We start from the raw sequence: 25349 nt of genomic DNA on the forward strand, positions 1-25349 counted from the left end.
AAATGAACTAATGAACTAACCATTATACCAATACAACTTGGTAGAAATAATCAAATAACAACAAAAATTATTTTATCTTCTAGGCCTAACAAATAATAAAAGAAAAAAAAAGAAAGAAAAGAAAGCTAAAATACATAAAATGCTCTTCAATTATATATACTTTTGGTGCAATTTACTTTCTGGACTTTAAAATGGTTGAGAATACTACCACCATTGGACTTTGTACATAGTGTCGTCTAATTAACCATTAATGGTTTATTCATCCAGATGTGGCTGATTTTGACAAATTTTGTGCCACTAATAAAACAACCATGGTAGTAAGTGGTAATAATATAATCAGTACTGTAACTTCCATCATCAACTTGGTTATGTTCTAACTTTTCTCCTATTGCTTCATAGTATTAAACGGTCCATTCAACGGCTCAACCTTACCAAATGGCCATTAATTAGTTTTGACCCCCAAAGAACATTTAGTTATCTACCTACCATTTCATGTTGGACACACTGATTTGGAGAAATTTAATAGTGTGCTGGAAGGTTGCTTAATTAGGTCGTTGCACCACTTCACATAGTAATATGTACATGCTTATGGAAGCTAGCTACAAAATTTTTTTTCCCTACCCGTTAAGGACTAATCCGTCACGGATTTGAGTTCCATTTAAGGGTCTGCCGCTGGCCAATGAGTTATTGCATGCACAAGGCGGAATTCAAACCCCCACACTTACTTAAGCGAAAGGCGAAATTCGAAGCCCACACTTACCTAAATTGGTTAGCTAGCTACAATTTTTACTACAGCAACTTTTGACTCTAACTCATAAAAAAATTGTGATAAAACTAAGCTAATGGCATCTATTTATACTATTCAAAGGTAGTGATAACATTCGCGAAATTAGCAACTTGCCATCTTATCAACTTGATATATTATAATAACAAATTTTTATGAGTTATAAACAAGTTTAAATATTTGACTATGCATGATTAAATTCTTATTATATAATTAACTTCTCAAATTTTTATCCTTTAATCCAAATTAATTTTTAATTCACCACAATGAAATTGTGATTTTTTCTTGAAGTTATATATTTTTTTAATACAAACTAAATTATTTTATTATTAGAATTGATTATGCTTCTCCGTACGTCTAACCACAAACAGTAGAGTATTAGTCTTTCTTTTCTTTTATTTTAACATATGAATAAAACAAATTATAAATACTTATCTAAAATAATTATCCAAATCAACCCTAAAATTTTTAAAATCGAATACTTTAATTCTTCAAATCTTAAAATACACAAAATAGTCCATAATACTTATTTTATTAAATAATGCAATCCTCCTTCGTTAGACACTATCAATAATTCTCGTGAAATATTAATTTACACATGTAACATGTGGCCGTTAAATGTTCACCTGTGTGAGTTGGACAAATCAGTCTTTAAAATAAAAAGATAAAACAATCCTAAAAAAAATTTAAAAATCTTAAAACAGTCCTTAAAAGTTCTTAAAAATTTTAAAATAGTTTCTTTGGATATTTTTAATTAGGACTGATAATGAGTAGAGTAGAATAGGGTTTAAACTCCACCATAATCCTACCCTAAATTTAAATTCTCTCTACAATTTAACATGCCTTATTCGCAAGTTAAGAATCTTTTAAATTCTAAGTCTACCCATACTCTAAAGTTCAACACTCGATTCTACCTGATCTTTACCCACAACGAATCAATTTTTTCAATCAAACATAATATTTAATCATTTCATAGTTCATAAATATACTAATAAAATAGAAAATACAAAATTAAGTCTATATTAAAATTAAAAACAAAAAAATCATCATAAAATTTATTTTTAAATTACAAAAAAAAAGAGAATGTGAGTTCGATTTCTATCAACTTCATTGCATATGTATAATAATTTTTAGTTACATACTATAATATATCACGGTGCGGGTTGGTCGGATTGGGTTAGGCATAAACACGCACCCAACTATACCTACAGTTTAACTCGCTCCGCTCTTAACCTGACTTGCTACAGATCGAGTTGTCAACCATACCCGAACGGGTTGAATTGATTGGATATACCCGTATATAAGGTTAGCATTGCTAGCCCTATTTTTAATATTTTTTCAAAACTCAATATCTTATAATATTTTTATTAATTAAAATAATAAAATATTATTAAAAATATATAATAAATAAATAATACAAAAAATAACAAAATATATACTAAAAAAATAATTTTATTTATTAACACTAAAATGTTATAAAAAATAATATTATTTAATTATTAACTTATGATACATTGATACCTATATTTAGGCAATATAAAAACTATAATAATAATAACTAAATCTAAGAGGTCATTTCATTATAATGGCTATTATTTATATATCTAAACTCTTAAGATATTGACATCAAATAAACTTAGAAAAATATTTTTATGTAAAAAAAAGTTATTTTTCATAGCATAAGTGCTAACTGTGGTAGCAAAAATAACTTTAATTGCAAGCCTATTTTGTGTAATATTATAACAAATAAATCTAAACTTTTTTTAAAAAATATGAATTTGCCAAGACATTTCTTCTTCAAGTGTTATAAAATATTAGAAGTTTCACATTTTTGTAAATTATCCACATTAATTTTGTGGTTGTTGGTATGAATTTCGACTTGTGAGGTAATTCGACTACAATTCGTTGAAATTTGAGAAGGATCAACGGATCAAGTTTTTGGCTATCGAAGAGTAACACATTCGACTACAAGCAAAATAATAGTCAAGGTCCAGGGTTTAATGATATGAAATGGGTCGAAATTAGATACACCACGTGGTTAAATTTGAATACGATGCGAGAACTATGTGGGTTTGAAAGCTAAGGCAAGACAGAACGTGGGGAGACCATTCTTCAGAGTCAAGGCAAGGTCGTGGCTTGAGAAAAAGGAGGAACTAGATCGTGGTCAAAATTTTTCAGAAGTAAGTCTATCCTTGGGATCTATAAATAGAAGGTTTAGAAGAAAAAGAAGACTTCAATAAAAAATAATAGATCATCACACAAACTCTTTAAAATTTTCAAGTCTCAATGACACAATAGAAGATCATGAAGTATAAGTGCATGTGAGTGTTAGGAGCCCATTTTATTATTTTGCTTTTTTTTTTTATTATTTTCTTTCATTCAATTTTTCTATTCTAAATATTTCATCGTTATTTGTTTTATGCTAATTTCCATATTTACTCACATTTTTACTTAATGAAAGTTCTTTTCAGTTATTTATATTTTCAGTCTTATTTATTATAATTTGTCGTTAATAATTCGAGACAGTCTAATTTGATACAAACGCAAAGTAATTTTCAGGTCGTGCTCACCCTTTTGAGAGGAGTTGTATCTGCTCCCAAAATTGAGATCTTAATACAAGCTCGATTTTGACACTCTGTCGAGATTACAACAAATCGAGTGAAACAGTGATTAACTAAAACTTACAAATTTGACTTTATGGATGACTTGATTCGCATTACATGAAAGTTCTGAAGTGTTATCTTTATAAACATTTGCACAAATATTCCCAATTGCTTATGTGAAAAGTTTTATATTAAATGAGAGTTTTCATATTTTGTTAAACAACACTAGTCCATTCTCTTCTTTATCATTAAAGAATGATCATAAAATATTCTACCTACAAATTAAATTAAATTAATATCTTGTACGGTAAAAAATAAATATGAGTTTTTTATTCTAATTCTTTTTTGAAAAATAATTCTTTTTCAAAATTAATTTATAATTTATTTTAAAAATAGATAAAAAATTTTTATATACATAAATAATTAAATTTGAGATAAATAAATTAAAAATTTAGAATAACATTTATTAATTTAGAAATAATTATATATAAATAATTTAAAAAATTATTTTAGAATTTTTAAAATTTTTCAGTGTTTTGATATTTTTTTAAATTCTTCTGGAACTATTTTACACTTCATCCTTAAAATGAATTTGTTCAAACTGTACACATGAACAATTAACCATCATGTGTATGAGTTAATGTTCACGTCAGTACTCACTGTTAATAACTAATGAAAGAAGGTTACATTGGCTTGGAAATAAATATTGAGACTGTTTTTGTTATAAAATAAATTAAGAAGATATAATAAATATAAAATAAAAGTAAAAGTAGAGAACACAAATATTAATATTAGCTAATAATACTCTCACTATAATAGGAATAATTTATATATCTAAATTAAAGGAGAGAGAGAAGTGCTAGCAATGTATAAGAAGAGTATTATAATAAAAGAGGAGAGAGAAATGCTTTATTGCTGTATGTAATTTGCTTCATATCATATTCCTATTTATAGGCACATAAAGTTGTGCTTTCAAATGTAATTAAATATGGTCTTCCTTTGGTAAAACCAAATTTTGTATCGAAAAAGTTGGCCGTCCAAGATTGTGAAGGAAGTCACAATTCATTAAATGAGCATCCACCCATGCTTATCACAACACTCCCCCTTGGATGACCATTTAGGATTATTGCCTCGTTAAAACCTTACTAAAGAAAAACCCAGTGGAAAAAAAACCTTAGTGAAGGAAAAAGAGTACAATATCCTTTGTGATGGGTACTGCCTCATTAAAAAACCTTGTCAAGAAAAACCCAATGGGAAAAAACCTGACCAAAGAAAAAAGAGTACAGTCTCCCCCTCTTGCCGGCATCATTTAATGTCTCGAAATCGGTGCATCCCAATCTCATGTACCAATCTTTCAAAAGAGGATTTTGGGAGTGACTTTGTGAATAAATCTGCCAGATTGTCACTTGAGCGGATCTGTTGAACATCAATTGTCCCTTGATTTTGAAGATCATGAGTGAAGAAGAATTTGAGAGAAATATGCTTTGTTCTATCACCTTCGATGTATCCACCTTTAAGTTGAGCAATGCATGCTGTATTATCTTCAAACAGGACAGTTGGAGCTATCTTATGATCAATCAGTCCACATGATGACAGAATATATTGAATCAGACTCCTCAGCCAAAAACACTCGCGACTAGCTTCATGAATCGCCAGTATTTCAGAATGATTAGAGGAGGTTGCTGCTATCGTCTGTTTCGTGGACCTCCATGATATAGCTGTACCACCATATGTGAACAGGTATCCTGTTTGAGATCTCCCTTTATGTGGATCAGACAAGTATTCGGCATCTGCATAGCCAACTAGTTGTGACTTGGATCCATAGGGATAAAACAATCCCATATCAACCGTTCCATGAAGATATCGAAAAATTTGTTTGATTCCACTCAAATGTCTTCTGGTTGGAGAGGAACTATATCTTGCTAGTAAATTCACCGCAAAGAATATGTCAGATCACGTATTATTAGCAAGATACATTAGCACTCCAATGGCACTAAGATATGGTACTTCAGGACCAAGGATATCTTCATTCTCTTCTTTAGGACGGAATTGATCCTTTTCCACATCCAAAGATCTTACGATCATTGAGGTACTTAATGGATGTGACTTATCCATATAAAATCTCTTCAAGATCTTTTCTGTGTATGTTGTTCGATAAATAAAGATCCCACTTTTTATATGCTCGATCTGCAGGGCGAGACAAAACTTAGTCTTTCCAAGATCTTTCATCTCAAACTCTTCTTTTATAATTTTTATAATTGTTGGAATCTCTTCAGGAGTCCCAATGATATTTAAATCATCAACGTACACAGCAATTATAATGAATCCAGATGCAGTTTTCTTTATGAAAATGCATGGACAGATATCATCATTCTTGAATCCATTTTTGGCCAGATACTCAGTAAGACGATTATACCACATTCGTCCAGATTGCTTCAGACCATATAAAGATCTTTGCAATTTGACTAAGTATAACTCTTGTGAATATTCATTGGATGGTTTAGATATCTTTAATCCTTCAGGGACTTTCATATAGATATCACGATCTAATGAGCCGTACAAAAAGGCTGTTACCACATCCATTAAATGCATATGCAGTTTATGATATGCAGATAAACTGACCAAATAACTTAATGTTATTGCATCCACTACAGGGGAATACGTTTCTTCATAATCTATACCAGACTTTTGTGAAAAACCTTGTGCCACAAGTCGGGCTTTGTAGCGCACAACTTCATTTTTCTCATTTCGTTTTCTCACAAATACCCATCGGTATTCAACGGGTTTTACATCTTTAGGTGTACGGACTACAGGTCCAAAGACTTCACGTTTTGCAAGTGAGTCTAATTCAGCCTTCATGGCTTCTTTCCATTTTGGCCAATCATTTCTTTGTCGACATTCTTCGACTGATCTTGGCTCAAGATCCTTACTTTGATGCATGATATTTAATGCCACATTATATGCAAATATTTCATTGACAATTGTCTTATTTCGGTCCCATTTCTCTCCTGTAAAGACATAATTTATCGAGATCTCGTCATTTTCGTAATTTTCAGGTACCTGAATGTCTTCTGGCATTATATCAGAATTTTGGACAACTGCAGGTGTCTTTACTATGTCTTTTTCAACAGGAATCGTATTTACCTCTTTTCTCTTTCGAGGATTTTTGTCTTTGGAACCGACAGGCCTGCCACGCTTCTGGCGTGTATTTGCTTCGGTGGCAATTTGTCCAACTGGGACATCAATTCGAATTGGGGCATTTTCCGCTGGTATATAAAATTTGGTTATCCTCTTTGTATCGAAAAATGCATTAGGCAATTCATTTGCTATTCTTTGCAAATGTATAATCTTTTGAACTTCTAGTTCACATTGCCCTGATCGAGGATCTAAATGCATCAACGATGATGCTTTCCAATTAAGTTCCTTTTCAGGAAGCTTATTCTCTCCCCCTAATGTTGGAAATTTTGATTCATCAAAATGACAATCCGCAAACCGGGCTTTAAATACATCTCCCGTTTGTATCTCAAGATACCTTACTATAGAGGGAGAATTATATCCAACATATATCCCCAATTTTCTTTGGGATCCCATTTTGGTGCGATTAAGGTGGTGCAATGGGAACATATATCGCACACCCAAATATTCTTAAATGGGAAATATCTGGCTGCTGGCCAAAAGCTAATTGCATGGGAGATAATTGATGGTAACTTGTTGGTCTCAAACGAATAAGTGCTTCGGCATGTAAAATAGCATGCCCCAAACCGAGGTTGGGAGATTTGTTCTCATAAGCAAGGGTCTAGCAATTAATTGGAGGCGTTTAATAAGCGATTCTGCTAACCCATTTTGTGTGTGAATATAAGCTACTGGATGTTCAACACTTATTCCATTAGCTATACAATAAGCATCAAATGCTTGGAAAGTAAATTCACCAGCATTATTAAGTCGAATTGCTTTAATTGGATTTTCTGGAAATTGTGCTTTTAATCGAATAATTTGAGCCAGTAATCTCGCAAACGCCAGGTTGCGAGAAGATAATAAGCACACATGTGACCATCTCGAAGATGCTTCTATCAGAACCATAAAATATCTAAAAGATCCATATGGTGGATGAATAGGTCCACATATATCACCTTGAATCCTTTCTAGGAATTCAGGGGACTCAAATCCAATCTTTACTGGTGATGGCCTTAAAATTAACTTCCCTTGAGAACATGCAGCACAACAAAATTCACTAGATTTAAGAATCTTCTGGTTCTTTAGTGAATGTCCATGAGAGTTTTCAATAATTCTCCTCATCATGGTTGTTCCCGGATGACCCAATCTATCATGCCAAGTTATGAATTCATTTGGGCTAGTAAACTTCTAGTTTACAATGGCATGTGATTCAATTGCACTAATCTTGGTATAATACAATCCAGATGAAGGTGAGGGCAACTTTTCTAATATAACCTTTTTATTTAAATCATGAGTTGTGATACATAAATACTCTTGATTTACCTCATTCATTGTTTCAATATGATATCCATTTTGGCGAATATCTTTGAAACTCAACAAGTTCCTCGGAGACTTGGTAGATAATAGTGTATTATTTATTACAAATTTTGTTTCTCCAGGAAACAAAATTATAGCTCTTCCGGAGCCTTCTATCACATTGTCCGAGCCAATAATAGTATTAACATACTCTTCTTTTGGCACAAGATGGGTAAAATATATAGTACTTTTAAGAATAGTGTGCGAACTTGCACTATTCGCAAGGCAAATATCTTCAGAATATGTCCTTGCCATTTTTCTTCAAAAATAAATAAATAATAATAATAATAAAATAAGTAAAAGTACATGCACAGTAAAAATTATTCACATGAATACTTAACAAACACACATATTAAACTATTCCATCATTGATTAAATAACCGATATTTCCTTCAAGATCCTCAAAGAAATTAGATACATCATGATGAGTGGTGGAATTTTCATCATTTGAAACAAAATTTGTTTCCTTTCCTTTGTCATCCTTTTTCAAGGATGCTTGATAAAGATCAACTAGGTGCCTTGGGGTACGACAGGTACGTGACCAATGGCTTTTTCCACCACAATGGAAGCATTTATCCTCAATTGATTTACTTTGCCCATTGTTTCTTTCTTTATCCCACTTCTGGTGAGATTCTTTCTTGTGAACATAATTTTTTTTCTTTCCATAATTTTTCTTGTTACTAAAACTTTGCCATTTACCTCTTCTGGGGTAATGATTTGCCGCATTTACTTCAGGAAATGGGGGCGGCGCCAGCTGGGCGCGCTTCATGATTCTTTTAAGAGTAACTTATTGTTGCGCTCAGCAACAAGAAGGCAAGAAATTAGCTCAAAAAATTTTTTAAATCCTTTTTCTCGATTGCTACTGCAGGAGCACATTCGAGGCATGGAAGGTCGAAAAAGTTTTCCCTAACATATCGAGCTTGAGGAAGTATCATCGTCTTTTGATGATTGTACCTTTCTTCAAGGTCTTTCCACAGATCTACAAGATCCTTTAATGTGGGATATTCATTTTTCAATCATACGTCAAGATGACGATGAAGGAAAATCATAGCTTTGGCTTTATTCTTCTGGGATGTATTATTTTCAGCCTTAGTGGTATATCCAAGATCCATTAAATCAAGATGGATTTTAGCATCTAGTATCCATGATAAATAATTGTTTCCAAATATATCAAAAGCATTATATTCAAGATGAGAGAGTTTCGATATAATGAAAATTTGTTACCTGAAGTCTTCCTAAAATATCGTTAGAGCTTCGTGCTGATAATGTGTTATAAAATAAATTAAGAAGATATAATAAATATAAAATAAAAGTAGAAATAGAGAACACAAGTATTAATATTAGCTAATAATACTCTCATTATAATAGGAATAATTTATATATCTAAATTAAAGGAGAGAGAGAAGTGCTAGCAATGTATAAGAAGAGTATTATAATAAAAGAGGAGAGAGAAATGCTTTATTGTTGTGTGTAATTTACTTCATATCATATTCCTATTTATAGGCACATAAAAGTTGTGCTTTCAAATGTAATTAAATATGGTCTTCCTTTGATAAAACCAATGTTCTGAAAATCGGACCGGACCGGACCGGCCAGTCGAACCGCTTCAACCGAGAACCGGCAAAGAAAACGGTCCGATCCAATGTGTAAACCCGCAAAACTAAAAACCGCTTAAGAACCGTTGAACCGGCCAGTTACTGGTGGGTCGGACCGGACCGGAACCCGGCCGGTTTACAGAAAATGACGTCGTTTCCTTCCTTGAAAGGCAGAAAGCACGCGTTATCCCCCATTCCCCTTTCTCCAACTCCTTCCTTCAGCAAAGAGCAAATTGCTCTAGCCTCCACCAAAGAAAGCAAACCCTAGCCTCCACCAATAGTTGTCGCCGTCTGTCGGAGTGAGAGACTGCTGCCGCCGTCCATCGCATTCAAGAACTTCTGTCTTCGTGCTCTTGGGCCTCTCGCCAGATCCTCCACGTTGGGTGCTCGCATCTCGCCGTTCTCCTCTGTGCTCGGCTTCTTGCGCCTCCCTCCGCCAGTGAGTGCTCGAGCTGTGCGTGTTGGTTGCTGCTCGTCGTCTGTGGTTGTCTCTGCTCGATTCTGCCTCCCAGTCTCACTCGAGTCTTGTCTCAGTCACTGGCATCTCGTGGTTCGTCTGTCTCGTTGCCGGCGGTAGAAGTAACTCGTGGGGTTGTCTCTTGCTTCGTCGCCTTCCGTGGGGTGGTCGCCGACTCGCCGTCGACCGTTGGTGAGTCCCTACACCATCCTTCCCTGTTCTCTCTTTTTCAGATTTCCCTTCTCCCTGTATATTTGCATGTTGCTGAATTGCTAATCAAATTTGCCTTGTTGCTAATCTAAATGTTACTATAAATTGGGACTTTACTTGTATTTGTTAAATTTGTTGCTGTAACTTGAATTTGTGGCTGAATTTGTTGCTTCCTAGTCACAGAATCAGAACAGAATACTTAGTTAGTGCTTTGTTGATTGGCTTTGCTCACTAATTATTGCTGAATTGCTAATCAAATTTGCCTTGTTGCTAATCTAAATGTTACTGTAAATTGGGACTTTACTTGGATTTGTTAAATTTGTTGCTATAACTTGAATTTGTGGCTGAATTTGTTGCTTCTTAGTCACAGAATCAGAACAGAATACTTAGTTAGTGCTTGGTTGATTGGCTTTGCTCACTGATTGTATTTGATGATAAATTTTAAATTGATAAATTTTAAATTTTAAATTTGCACTGCCTGTTACTGATTCACTGTTCCGTCAGTACTTTTTGTTGTTGTTAATCATTGTGATGAGCTTTATTAAAATTGGGTTGAAAATTGTTGAATCTTTTTTCATTTTTCATTGTTCTTAACTTCTGTTCTTATTAAAAAACTTGCTATTGGTGATCTTTTGATTTATTATATGCTTCATGTTTTTAATTTCACTCTGCTTCTAGGCTTTGAAATCAGTTTATGATAACTGTGATGCAATTATTTAGTTGGATATCGGATGTAATTATTGAGTTCAAGAGATTGAGTTTTTGATTTGCAAGGTGATTTTTGGTTGATTTTTTATTTAATTTGGTAATGGTGTTTATGATTGGGGTTATTTCAATGCATATTTGTATCTGTGTTATTAGTCAAAGTCATGTCAAGGCCATGCAAATTTATTCAATGTAGTTAAGCATTACTTGCCTAGTCCAGTATGTATGCTCTCTGGTTCCTAGAGTAAACATTTTGTGAATTCATGAATATTATAATGTTTCTTGGAGACAAATTCACAGGGGGAGCATTGTATAATCTCATGTTAACAACAGAGCCAAAAATTCACCTCACTACACTACATAATCATGCATCTAAGCTCATATCTATTTCCAGTTAGTTTGTAGTTTTGTACTATATGTGATTTGTAGTTTTGTACATATCATCGTAAAAGAAAAAATAACATTGGTTACAATTGTTTGCTGAAAATGTGAACTTAAGTCGTGAAAGTTGTTTGTATAATGTGAGATCTCAATGAATAAGTAGCTTTGCATTGTATTCAATGATTATGTTGTCTGAATGATAGTGTTGTCATGAGACAAAAAATAGGATGAGTTATATTTTAGGATGTTTATTTATAATTTATTTATTATTTTATTTTAAAATAGTTTTTTCGGTTGAACCACGGTTAGACCGGTTGGACCAATAAACCAATGAACCAGTAACTAGACGGTTCGATGATCGGTCCGGTTCTTAGAACCTTGAATAAAACCAAATTCTGTATCGAAAAGGTTGGCAGCCCAAGATTGTGAAGGAAGTCACAATTCATTAAATAGGCATCCACCCATTCTTATCACAACAGTTTTGTATATTTTAAAATTTGAAGGTCTAAAGTGTCCAATTTAAAAAATATAAGAGGTTGATTTGGATAATTATTCTATTTGTCTATATATGGATTCCTATTGTGATAAGTGTGAAGTGGATGACTATTGACCACCTATGACTTGGATGGCTTAACTTTCCTATAGTGAAGTGCCATATTACAAAGAAAAGTACATTTAATGAAAGAGGAAAAAGAGGACTCTTGTACAGGTATAAATAGGAGGTTAAGCCTCCGTTGATTACACACTACAATCAATAAGAATTCTCTCTCTCTCTATTTATATTGTCTATCTACAAAATTCTTCCTCTCTTTCTTTCTTTCATACGTTAATACATATATATAAATATATAAGTATCATATCTTTTATATTGAGATAGTAATTGTGGTTAATATTGTTATCTAATTATATTTCTTTACTTTATATTTGTTACCTCTTCCTTATTTATTTATTTATTTAGTTATTTTATAACGCGTTATCAACACGAAACTCTACCGAAATTTTAGGAAGACTCCAGGTAACAAATTTTCATTATGTCGAAGCTCTTTCATCTTGAATTTAATGCTCTTAATATATTTGAAAATAATTATTTATCATGGATACGAGATGCTAAAATCCATCTTAATTCAATGGATCCTGGAGATACCATTAAGGCTGAGAATAATACATCCCAGAAGGATAAAGCTAAATCCATGATTTTCCTTCGTTATCATCTTGAAGTATGATTAAAAAATGAATATCCCACATTAAAAGATCCTGCAGATATGTGAAAAGGCCTTGAAGAAAGGTACAATCATCAAAAGACGGTGATACTTCCTCAAGCCCGATATGTTAGGAAAAATTTTCTCGACCTTCCATACCTCGAATGTGCTCCTGCAGCAGCAGTATCAAGAAAAAGAATTTAAAAATATCATGAGTTAATTTTTTGCCTTTTTGTTGCTGAACGCAACAATGAGTTACTTTTGAGAAATCATGAAGTGCGCCCAGCTGGCGTCGCCCCATTCTTGAAGCAAATGCGGCAAATTATAACCCCAAAAGAGGTAAATGGCAAGGTTTTGATAACAAAAAAATTATGGAAGGAAAAGAAATTATGTTCATAAGAAAGGATCTCACCAGAAGTGGGATAAAGAAAGAAACACTGGGCAAAGTAAATCAATTGAGGATAAATGCTTCCGTTGTGGTGGAAAGGGCCATTGGTCACGTACCTGTCGTATCCCAAGGCACCTTGTTGATCTTTATTAAGCATCCTTGAAAAAGGATGACAAAGAAAAGGAAACAAATTTTGTTTCAAATTATCAAAATTCCACCACTCATTATGATGTATCTAATTTCTTTAAGGATTCTGAAGAAAATATTGGCTATTTGACTAATGATGGAATAGTTTGATATGTGTATGTGTTTTTTAAGTATTCATGTGAATAATTTTACTGTGCATGTACTTCTACTCATTTTATTATTTTTATTATCATTTGTCTTTGAAGAAAAATGGCAAGGACATATATGAAGATATTTGCCTTGCAGATAGTGCAAGTTCGCATACTATTCTTAAAAGTGATATATATTTTACCCATCTTGTGCCAAAAGAAGAGTATGTTAATACTATTATTGGCTCGGACAATGTGATAGAAGGCTCCGGAAGAGCTATAATTTTATTTTCTGGAGAAACAAAATTTGTAATAAATAATGCACTATTATCTACCAAGTCTCTAAGGAACTTGTTGAGTTTTAAAGATATTCGCCGAAATGGATATCATATTGAAACAATGAATGAGGAAAATCATGAGTATTTATATATCACAACTCATGATTTAAATAAAAAGGTTATATTAGAAAAGTTACCCTTACTTTCATCTGGGTTATATTATACCAAGATTAGTGCAATTGAATCACATGCCACTGTAAACCAGAAGTTTACTAGTCCAAATGAATTCATAACTTGGCACGACCGATTGGGTCATCCGGGAACAACCTTGATGAGGAGAATTATTGAAAACTCTCATGGACATTCACTAAAGAACCAGAAGATTCTTAAATCTAGTGAATTTTGTTGTGCTGCATGTTCTCAAGGGAAGTTAATTTTAAGGCCATCACCAGTAAAGATTGGATTTGAGTCCCCTGAATTCCTACAAAGGATTAAAGGTGATATATGTGGACCTATTCATCCACCATGTGGATCTTTTAGATATTTTATAGTCCTAATAGACGCATCTTCGAGATGGTCACATGTGTGCTTATTATCTTCTCACAACCTGGCGTTTGCGAGATTACTGGCTCAAATTATTCGATTAAAAGTACAATTTCCAAAAAATTCAATCAAAGCAATTCGTCTTGATAATGCTGGTGAATTTACTTCCCAAACTTTTGATGCTTATTGTATGACCAATGGAATAAGTGTTGAACATCCAGTAGCTTATGTTCACACACAAAATGGGTTAGCAGAATCACTTATTAAATGCCTCCAATTAATTGCTAGACCCTTACTTATGAGAACAACTCTCCCAACCTCGGTTTGAGGGCATGCTATTTTACATGCCGCAGCACTTATTCGTTTGAGGCCAACGAGTTACCATCAATTCTCTCCTATGCAATTAGCTTTTGGCCAGCAGCCAAATGTTTCCCATTTAAGAATATTTGGATGTGCGATATATGTTCCCATTGCACCACCTAATCGCACCAAAATGGGACCCCAAAGAAAATTGGGGATATATGTTGGATATGACTCTCCCTCTATAGTGAGGTATCTTGAGATACAAACTGGAGATGTATTTAAAGCCCAGTTTGCGGATTGTCATTTTGATGAATCAAAATTTCCAACATTAGGGGGAGAGAATAAGCTTCCTGAAAAGGAACTTAATTGAAATGCATCATCGTTGATGCATTTAGATCCTCGATCAAAGCAATGTGAACTAGAAGTTCAAAAGATTATACATTTGCAAAGAATAGCAAATGAATTGCCTGATGCATTTTCCAATACAAAGAGGATAACCAAGTCGTATATACCAGCGAAAAATGCCCTAATTCAAATTGATGTTCCAGTTGGACAAATTTCCACCGAAGCAAATACACACCAGAAGCGTGGCAGGCCTGTCGGTTCCAAAGACAAAAATCCTCGAAAGAGAAAAGAGGAAATACGATTCCTGTTGAAAAAGACATAGTAAAGACACCTGCAGTTGTCCAATATTCTGATATAACATCAGAAGACATTCAGGTACCTGAAAATTGCGAAAATGACGAGATCTCGATAAATTATGTCTTTACAGGAGAGAAATGTGACCGAAATAAGACAATTATCAATGAAATATTTGCATATAATGTGGCATTGAATATCATGCATGAAAGTAAGGATCTTGAGCCAAGATCAATCAAAGAATGTCGACAAAGAAATGATTGGCCAAAATGGAAAGAAGCCATGAAGGCTGAGTTAGACTCACTTGCAAAACGTGAAGTCTTTGGACCTGTAGTCCGTACACCTGAAGATGTAAAACCCGTTGGATACCGATGGGTATTTGTGAGAAAACGAAATGAAAAAGTGAAGTTGTGCGCTACAAAGCCCGACTTGTGGCACAAGGTTTTTCACAAAGGCCCGGTATAAATTATGAAGAAACGTATTCCCCTGTAGTGAATGTGATATCATTGCGTTATTTGGTCAGTTTATTTGCATATCATAAACTGCATATGCATTTAATGGATGTGGCAACAGCCTATTTGTATGACTCATTAGATCGTGATATCTATATGAAAGTCCCTGAAGGATTAAAGATATCTAAACCATCCAATGAATATTCACAAGGGTTATACTCAGTCAAATTGCAAAGATCTTTATATGGTCTGAAACAATCTGGACGAATGTGGTATAATCGTCTTACTAAGTATCTGGCCAAAAATGGATTCAAGAATGATGATATCTGCCCGTGTGTTTTCATAAAGAAAATTGCATCTGGATTCATAATAATTGCTGTGTACGTTGATGATTTAAATATCGTTGGAACTCCTGAAGAGATTCCAACAATTATAAAAACTCTAAAAGAAGATTTTTAGATGAAAGATCTTGGAAAGACTAAATTTTGTCTCGGCCTGCAGATCGAGCATACAAAAAATGGGATCTTTATTCATCAAACGATATACATAGAAAACATCTTGAAAAGATTTTATATGGATAAGTCACATCCCTTGAGTACTCCAATGATCGTAAGATCTTTGGATGTGGAGAAGGATCAATTCCGTCCTAAAGAAGAGAATGAAGATATCCTTGGTCCTGAAGTACCATATCTTAGTGCTATTGGAGCACTAATGTATCTTGCCAATAATACACAACCCGATATATCATTTACTGTAAATTTACTAGCAAGATATAGTTCCTCTCCAACCAGAAGACATTGGAGTGGAATCAAACAAATCTTTCGATATCTTCATGGAACGGTTGATATGGGATTGTTTTATCCCTATGGATCCAAGTCACAATTAGTTGGCTATACAGATGCTGGATATTTGTCTGATCCATATAAAGGGAGATCTCAAACAGGATACCTATTCACATATGGTGGTACAGCTATATCATGGAGGTCCACGAAACAGACGATAGCATCAACCTCCTCTAATCATGCTGAAATACTAGCAATACATGAAGCAAGTCGCGAGTGTTTTTGGATGAGGAGTTTGATCCAATATATTCTGTCATCATGTGGACTGATTGATCATAAGATAGCTCCAACTATCCTGTTTGAAGATAATACAGCATGCATTGCTCAACTTAAAGGCGGATACATCAAAGGTGATAGAACAAAGCATATTTCTCCCAAATTCTTCTTCACTCATGATCTTCAAAATCAAGGGATAATTGATGTCCAACAGATCCGCTCAAGTGATAATCTGACAGATTTATTTACAAAGTCACTCCCAAAATCCTCCTTTGAAAGATTGGTACATGAGATTGGAATGCGCCGATTTCGAGACATTAAATGATGTTGGCAAGAGGGGGAGACTGTACTCTTTTTTCCTTGGTCAGGTTTTTTTTCCTATTGGTTTTTTCTTGACAAGGTTTTTAATGAGGCAGTCCCTATCACAAAGGATATTGTACTCTTTTTCCTTCACTAAGGTTTTTTCACATTGGGTTTTTCTTTAGTAAGGTTTTAACGAGGCATAATCCTAAATGGTCATCCTAGGAGGAGTATTGTGATAAGTGTGAAGTGGATGACCATTGACCACCTATGACTTGGATGACTTAACTTTCCTATAGTGAAGTGCCATATTACCAAGAAAAGTACATTTAATGAAAGAGGAAAAATAGGACTCTTGTACATGTATAAATAGGAGGTTAAGCCTCCGTTGATTACACACTACAATCAATAAGAATTCTCTCTCTATTTATATTGTCTATATACAAAATTCTTTCTCTCTTTCTTTCTTTCATACGTTAATACATATATATAAATATATAAGTATCATATCTTTTATATTGAGATAGTAATTGTGGTTAATATTGTTATCTAATTATATTTTTTTACTTTATGTTTATTACCTCTTTCTTATTTATTTATTTAGTTATTTTATAACACGTTATCAGCACGAAGCTCTAATGAAATTTTAGGAAGACTCCAGGTAACAAATTTTCATTATGTCGAAGCTCTTTCATCTTGAATTTAATGCTCTTAATATATTTGAAAATAATTATTTATCATGGATACTAGATGCTAAAATCCATCTTGATTCAATGGATCTTGGAGATACCATTAAGGCTGAAAATAATACATTCCAAAAGGATAAAGCTAAATCCATGATTTTCCTTCGTCATCATCTTGAAGTATGATTGAAAAATGAATATCCCACATTAAAAGATCCTGTAGATCTGTGAAAAGGCCTTGAAGAAAGGTACAATCATCAAAAGACGGTGATACTTCCTCAAGCCCGATATGTTAGAGAAAATTTTCTCGACCTTTCATACCTCGAATGTGCTCCTGCAGCAGCAGTATCGAGAAAAAGAATTTAGAAATATTCTGAGTTAATTTTTTGCCTTTTTGTTGCTGAATGCAACAATGATTTACTTTTGAGAAATCATGAAGTGCGCCCAGCTGGCGTCGCCCCATTCCTGAAGCAAATGCAGCAAATTATAACCCCAAAAGAGGTAAATGACAAGATTTTGATAACAAGAAAAATTATGGAAGCAAAAGAAATTATGTTCATAAGAAAGGATCTCACCAGAAGTGGGATAAAGAAAGAAACACTGGGCAAAGTAAATCAATTGAAGATAAATACTTCCGTTGTGGTGGAAAGGGCCATTGGTCACGTACCTGTCGTATCCCAAGGCACCTTGTTGATCTTTATTAAGCATCCTTGAAAAAGGATGACAAAGAAAAGGAAACAAATTTTGTTTCAAATTATAAAAATTTCACCACTCATTATGATGTATCTAATTTCTTTAAGTATTCTGAAGAAAATATTGGCTATTTGATCAATGATGGAATAGTTTGATATGTGTATGTGTTTGTTAAGTAGTCATGTGAATAATTTTACTGTGCATGTACTTCTACTCATTTTATTATTATTATCATTTGTCTTTGAAGAAAAATAGAAAGGACATATTCTGAAGATATTTGCCTGGCGGATAGTGCAAGTTCGCACACTATTCTTAAAAGTGATATATATTTTACCCATCTTGTGCCAAAAGAAGAGTATATTAATACTATTATTGGCTCGGACAATGTGATAGAAGGCTCCGGAAGAGCTATAATTTTGTTTCCTGGAGAAACAAAATTTGTAATAAATAATGCACTATTATCTACCAAGTCTCTAAGGAACTTGTTGAGTTTTAAAGATATTCGCCGAAATGGATATCATATTGAAACAGTGAATGAGGGAAATCATGAGTATTTATGTATCACAACTCATGATTTAAATAAAAAGGTTATGTTAGAAAAGTTTTCCTCACTTTCATCTGGGTTATATTATACCAAGATTAGTGCAATTGAATCACATGCCACTGTAAACCAGAAGTTTACTAGCCCAAATGAATTCATAACTTGGCACGACCGATTGGGTCATTCGGGAACAACCTTGATGAGGAGAATTATTGAAAACTCTCATGGACATTCACTAAAGAACCAGAAGATTCTTAAATCTAGTGAATTTTGTTGTGCTGCATGTTCTCAAGGAAAGTTAATTTTAAGGCCATCACCAGTAAAGATTGGATTTGAGTCCCCTGAATTCCTAGAAAGGATTCAAGGTGATATATGTAGACCTATTCATCCACCATGTGGATCTTTTAGATATTTTATGGTCCTGCTAAACGCATCTTCGAGATGGTCACATGTGTGCTTGTTGTCTTCTCGCAACCTGGCGTTTGCGAATTACTGGCTCAAATTATTCGATTAAAAGTACAATTTCCAAAAAATCCAATCAAAGCAATTCGTCTTGATAATGCTGGTGAATTTACTTCCCAAAATTTTGATGCTTATTGTATGATCAATAGAATAAGTGTTGAACATCCAGTAGCTTATGTTCACACACAAAATGGGTTAGCAGAATCACTTATTAAACGCCTCCAATTAATTGCTAGACCCTTACTTATGAGAACAACTCTCCCAACCTCAGTTTGGGGGCATGCTATTTTACATGCCGCAACACTTATTCGTTTGAGGCCAACGAGTTACCATCAGTTCTCTCCTATGCAATTAGCTTTTGGCCAGCAGCCAAATGTTTCCCATTTAAGAATATTTGGGTGTGCGATATATGTTCCCATTGCACCACCTAATCGCACCAAAATGGGACCCCAAAGAAAATTGGGGATATATGTTGGATATGACTCTCCCTCTATAGTGAGGTATCTTGAGATACAAACTGGAGATGTATTTAAAGCCCGGTTTGCGGATTGTCATTTTGATGAATCAAAATTTCCAACATTAGGGGGAGAGAATAAGCTTCCTGAAAAGGAACTTAATTGAAATGCATCATCGTTGATGCATTTAGATCCTCGATCAAGGCAATGTGAACTAGAAGTTCAAAAGATTATACATTTGCAAAGAATAGAAAATGAATTGCCTGATGCATTTTCCGATACAAAGAGGATAACCAAGTCGTATATACCAGCGAAAAATGCCCTAATTCAAATTGATGTTCCAGTTGGACAAATTGCCACCGAATCAAATACACACCAGAAGCGTGGCAGGCCTGTCGGTTCCAAAGACAAAAATCCTCGAAAGAGAAAAGAGGAAATACGATTCCTATTGAAAAAAACATAGTAAAGACACCTGCAGTTGTCCAAAATTCTGATATAATGCCAGAAGACGTTCAGGTACATGAAAATTACGAAAATAACGAGATCTCGATAAATTAAGTCTTTACAGGAGAGAAATTGGACCGAAATAAGACAATTGTCAATGAAATATTTGAATATAATGTGGCATTGAATATCATGCATGAAATTAAGGATCTTGAGCCAAGATCAGTCAAAGAATGTCGACAAAGAAATGATTGGCCAAAATGGAAAGAAGTCGTGAAGGCTGAGTTAGACTCACTTACAAAACGTGAAGTCTTTGGACCTGTAGTCCGTACACTTGAAGATATAAAACCCGTTGGATACCGATGGGTATTTGTGAGAAAACGAAATGAAAAAAGTGAAGTTGTGCGCTACAAAGCCCGACTTGTGGCACAAGGTTTTTCACAAAGGCCCGGTATAGATTATGAAGAAACGTATTCCCCTGTAGTGGATGTGATAACATTGCATTATTTGGTCAGTTTATCTGCATATCATAAACTGCATATGCATTTAATGGATGTGGTAACAGCCTACTTGTACAGCTCATTAGATCGTGATATCTATATGAAAGACCCTGAAGGATTAAAGATATCTAAATCATCCAATGAATATTCACAAGGGTTATACTCGGTCAAATTGCAAAGATCTTTGTATGGTCTGAAGCAATCTGGACGAATGTGGTATAATTGTCTTACTGAGTATCTGGCCAAAAATGGATTCAAGAATGATGATATCTGCCCGTGTGTTTTCATAAAGAAAACTGCATCTGGATTCATAATAATTGCTGTGTACGTTGATGATTTAAATATCATTGGAACTCCTGAAGAGATTCCAACAATTATAAAAATTCTAAAAGAAGAGTTTGAGATGAAAGATCTTGGAAAGACTAAATTTTGTCTCGGCCTGCAGATCGAGCATACAAAAAATGGGATCTTTATTCATCAAACGACATACACAGAAAAGATCTTGAAAAGATTTTATATGGATAAGTCACATCCCTTGAGTATCCCAATGATCGTAAGATCTTTGGATGTGGAGAAGGATCAATTCCGTCCTAAAGAAGAGAATGAAGATATCCTTGGTCCTGAAGTACCATATCTTAGTACTATTGGAGCACTAATGTATCTTGCTAATAATACACAACCCGGTATATCATTTGCTGTAAATTTACTAGCAAGATATAGTTCCTCTCCAACCAGAAGACATTGGAGTGGAATCAAACAAATCTTTCGATATCTTCATGGAACGGTTGATATGGGATTGTTTTATCCTATGGATCCAAGTTACAATTAGTTGGCTATGCAGATGCTGGATATTTGTCTGATCCATATAAAGGGAGATCTCAGACAGGATACCTATTCACATATGGTGGTACAGCTATATCATGGAGGTCCACGAAATAGACGATAGCAGCAACCTCCTCTAATCATGCTGAAATACTAGCGATACATGAAGCAAGTCGTGAGTGTTTTTAGCTGAGGAGTTTGATCCAATATATTCTGTCATCATGTGGACTGATTGATCATAAGATAGCTCCAACTATCCTGTTTAAAGATAATACAGCATGCATTGCTCAACTTAAAGGCGGATGCATCAAAGGTGATAGAACAAAGCATATTTCTCCCAAATTCTTCTTCACTAATGATCTTCAAAATCAAGGGACAATTGATGTCCAACAGATCCGCTCAAGTGATAATCTGGCAGATTTATTTACAAACTCACTCCCAAAATCCTCCTTTGAAAGATTGGTACATGAGATTGGAATGCGCCAATTTCGAGACATTAAATGATGTTGGCAAGAGGGGGAGACTGTACTCTTTTTCCCTTGGTTGGGTTTTTTTTCCTATTAGATTTTTCTTGACAAGGTTTTTAATGAGGAAGTCCTTATCACAAAGGATATTGTACTCTTTTTCCTTCACTAAGGTTTTTTCCCATTGGATTTTTCTTTAGTAAGGTTTTAACGAAGCATAATTCTAAATGGTCATCCAAGGAGGAGTATTGTGATAAGTGTGAAGTGGATGACCATTGACCACCTATGACTTGGATGGCTTAACTTTCCTATAGTGAAGTGCCATATTACCAAGAAAAGTACATTTAATGAAAGAGGAAAAAGAGCACTCTTGTACATGTATAAATAGGAGGTTAAGCCTTCGTTGATTATACACTACAATTAATAAGAATTCTCTCTCTATTTATATTGTCTATATACAAAATTCTTCCTCTCTTTCTTTCTTTCATACGTTAATACATATATATAAATATATAAGTATCATATCTTTTATATTGAGATAGTAATTATGGTTAATATTGTTATCTAATTATATTTCTTTACTTTATGTTTGTTACCTCCTCCTTATTTATTTATTTATTTAGTTATTTTATAACAATTCCTTCCCTTTTTTTTTTTTTCATTTTAGGTGATGATTGCTTTGTTTTTTTTACTATATAGGAGTTAAACAGTTTCGCAAAATTGCGGCCCAAATAACTCAGCCCAAGAACTAGCTGCTGCAAATTGCGATGGAAGTTAATTTGGGACAGGACGGTAGCTGAGCGCCTGAGCCTGAGATCAGAGAAGATGATGGGGGAAGTGGAGAAGATGATCGCAGTGGGTCTGGTATGGGGCGCCACAAATGCTATCATGCGCCGGGGTGCCGTTCTATGGGACCAAGCTGTGAAATCCACATCAAGGGCAGATCCCAACGCCAAGCTGTACCAGAGAGCACTGTTGTCCCTCCGCAACTGGTTCAAGCTCCTATGGATCTGGCAGTACTCCATCCCCTTTCTCGTCAACCTCTCCGCCTCCCTCACTTTCTTCGCCATCCTCTCACACGCCCCACTCTCCCTCGCCGTCCCTGTCACCAACGCCACCACCTTCGCCGCCACCGCCGTCTTCGGCATCCTTCTCGGCGAACGCACCCACCTTCTTCGCGCATCCGTCGGTACCGCTTTTATCGTTTCCGGCCTTTTCCTTTGTATCAATTCCTAACCTTTCAACTATCTCTGTTTATGCGTCATTCTGTTACTTCCATTGTCAGATTCAAGTTTTGTTGTATCGTCGAATTGTAATCATGTCCCGAGCTAGGTTTTATTTTTTCAAAATTACAGTAGTTTATTAGGCCTGTTCAGTTCTCAGTACGGAAATTACCAAAGCATTGTCCTCTTTTGGCGATGATGAAAAATTATTGTGTGTTAAGTAGATAACTAAGCATACAAAGCAGCATTATTAGTTCTTGGTGAGCAAGAATCGAGTCACCAAGCCTCGCGAGGCTTTAAAAAATGGGGCAATGACTGAGAAAAAAAAAAGAACCAGCATATGATCCTTATAGTTAGAGTTGTGTTTTAGAACATTCTGGAGGCAACTGGCCGTTGAATCTCTTGGAATCGGCACAGTAGTCGTAGATCATGTAATTCTTTCTGACCCAGTTCAACTGGCCTTTTTCGGAGTAACTTAGCTGCTTGTATAGGGGAGAAATCCACCAATTTGCAGGGACATTGGAGGCACAGTGATTGATGCTCACTGCCCCATTCCACTTGCAAGCCCTTGCTCTGAAATGATGAAAGCTGGCTATGAATGGTGCACCTCTCCAGTCAGTCTTAACAAGCCCTCCTCTAGTTGCCCAGTCATCTGCATTCCATAGGCTGCTGTATACCCTCATTCCATGCTTGTTTGGATACGCAACGCCGTGATTTTCGTAGTTCTGAAAAACCCGAATCGGCAGACCATCAACATACCACCTGAGATAGCAGTGCAGTGCAGTGATAGTTAAAGATCATCACATCCTTAGATAGCAGTTAAATAATTGTGTTATCATCAACTTACACAATTTGCGTGGGGTTCCAGTGAATGGTGTAGTTGTGAAAGTCAGCAGCTGGGTCAAACCAGAGGTAAAATTGTTGCTCTTTGTTTCCTTTTCCTTGTGTATATATGTTGGTATTGACAGTGTATGGTTGTCCTGTAATGTTGCCTAAGAACTCAAAATCTATCTCATCATGCTGACTTCCCGTGGAGGATAACTGTACACAATATTTTGGGAGAAGCATTAGCAATCCATTTTGTGTGGAAAGTATAAGAGATTATTGTGACCTTTTTAGCTCATGTGACTTTGACTTACATAGTAGGCTGTTACTATTCCTGCGGCATTGCCTGGTATGAGCTTGATTAGCATTTCAATGCTTCCAAATAAGAATGATCTCTTCGATTTAGCAGCAGATCCTGATACCAAAAAGCAACTTGTGTTTGGAGAAACTGAGAACAGATAATATTATACGCACAAATTTTCTCATTCCAAGAGACCCATGTCTAGTGAAATCCAAATTTATACTTAATTAATGCATGCTAAAGAGGCATAGAATTTTCACCTGAGGTTGTGTCCAACACTAGATGAAGGTCTTCGCCCATAATCGATGCATGTTGAACACCCCATGTGAGATACATGCTCTTCGAAAAGTTGCCATCCACTTGGACGATGTTGCCAACGAGTACGACTACACATATAAACAAAGCCACCAACATTTTCTCAAATTTTGCCATGTTTAGTGTGTTCTATGGATATGATAACTTGGATTAGTTATTGGTGATGATGTATTTCTTTATATATTTACATACCTACAACCAGCAATATATAGTTGACATTCTGAAGATGAGCTATACGTGATTATTATAGAATGAATTGGTCTGAGTTATATTGGATTATTGGTCTGCTCATAGGATTTGTCAGGCCGAAGTTATTGCTTTTTGAGACGAAGAGGCGGAGAGCTTTCAGAACATACGTCGGGTTTCATAAATGAATTGGCTCCTGATTGGGTTGTGTTTTTGAATTATTGTACGGTGTTGATTCCTTTTATTTTAGAGCAGTATTTAATTGAAAATGTTTTCTGGCAAAGTAGAATTCCCACTAGCTTGTCTATGATTTTTAATACTGCATAATTATCACTAAGCTGATGCCATCATTTAGAACTTTTTCTTTAAAACACATAGGTTGGAACACGATGCTAAGGACACTGGATACCCCTTTTGACTTGCACGCCTGAGTTTTAGGAGAAATACTAAGGGACTATTGGAAATTATGGCTTTTTGTTATTATTTAACTATTAATTTAATTTTTTTAGTCTAATAATTTAACAATATATTTTATTCTATATTTTTAAACAGTAATAATTAAGTGATTGCTAAAAATAATAAATTCTAATAATTTTCTAGCATTTTTTTGTTGCAGAATTCTTTGGTTTTGTGAACATGACCTTGCATTAGGAGTGATAATGAATAAAATAGTTTAAATTTTACTTAATTCTATTTGCGAGTTTAAATCCCTCAATTCAAATTCTAACCGTATTC

At 34.6% G+C, this 25349-nt stretch overlaps 2 protein-coding genes across 2 annotated transcripts; one reads left to right on the forward strand and one right to left on the reverse strand.

Annotated features, from left to right (window-relative positions):
• The first annotated feature begins 22478 nt into the window (after positions 1-22478).
• Positions 22479-24655, forward strand: LOC112738074 (uncharacterized). The gene has a single exon (XM_025788350.2). The coding sequence runs from the start codon at positions 22590-22592 to the stop codon at positions 22998-23000; it is 411 nt and encodes a 136-aa protein (XP_025644135.1). The 5' UTR covers positions 22479-22589; the 3' UTR covers positions 23001-24655.
• Positions 23341-24545, reverse strand: LOC112733530 (probable xyloglucan endotransglucosylase/hydrolase protein 26). Its single transcript, XM_025782512.1, has 4 exons — positions 24374-24545; positions 24127-24227; positions 23835-24028; positions 23341-23749 (listed from the first exon to the last, which is right to left on the reverse strand). Exons 1-4 carry the CDS (start codon positions 24543-24545, stop codon positions 23341-23343), a joined length of 876 nt encoding a protein of 291 aa, XP_025638297.1.
• Positions 24656-25349: the final 694 nt, after the last annotated feature.

This window comes from Arachis hypogaea, chromosome 13 (genome assembly GCF_003086295.3).
Source record: "Arachis hypogaea cultivar Tifrunner chromosome 13, arahy.Tifrunner.gnm2.J5K5, whole genome shotgun sequence".
Taxonomy (NCBI): Eukaryota; Viridiplantae; Streptophyta; class Magnoliopsida; order Fabales; family Fabaceae; genus Arachis; species Arachis hypogaea.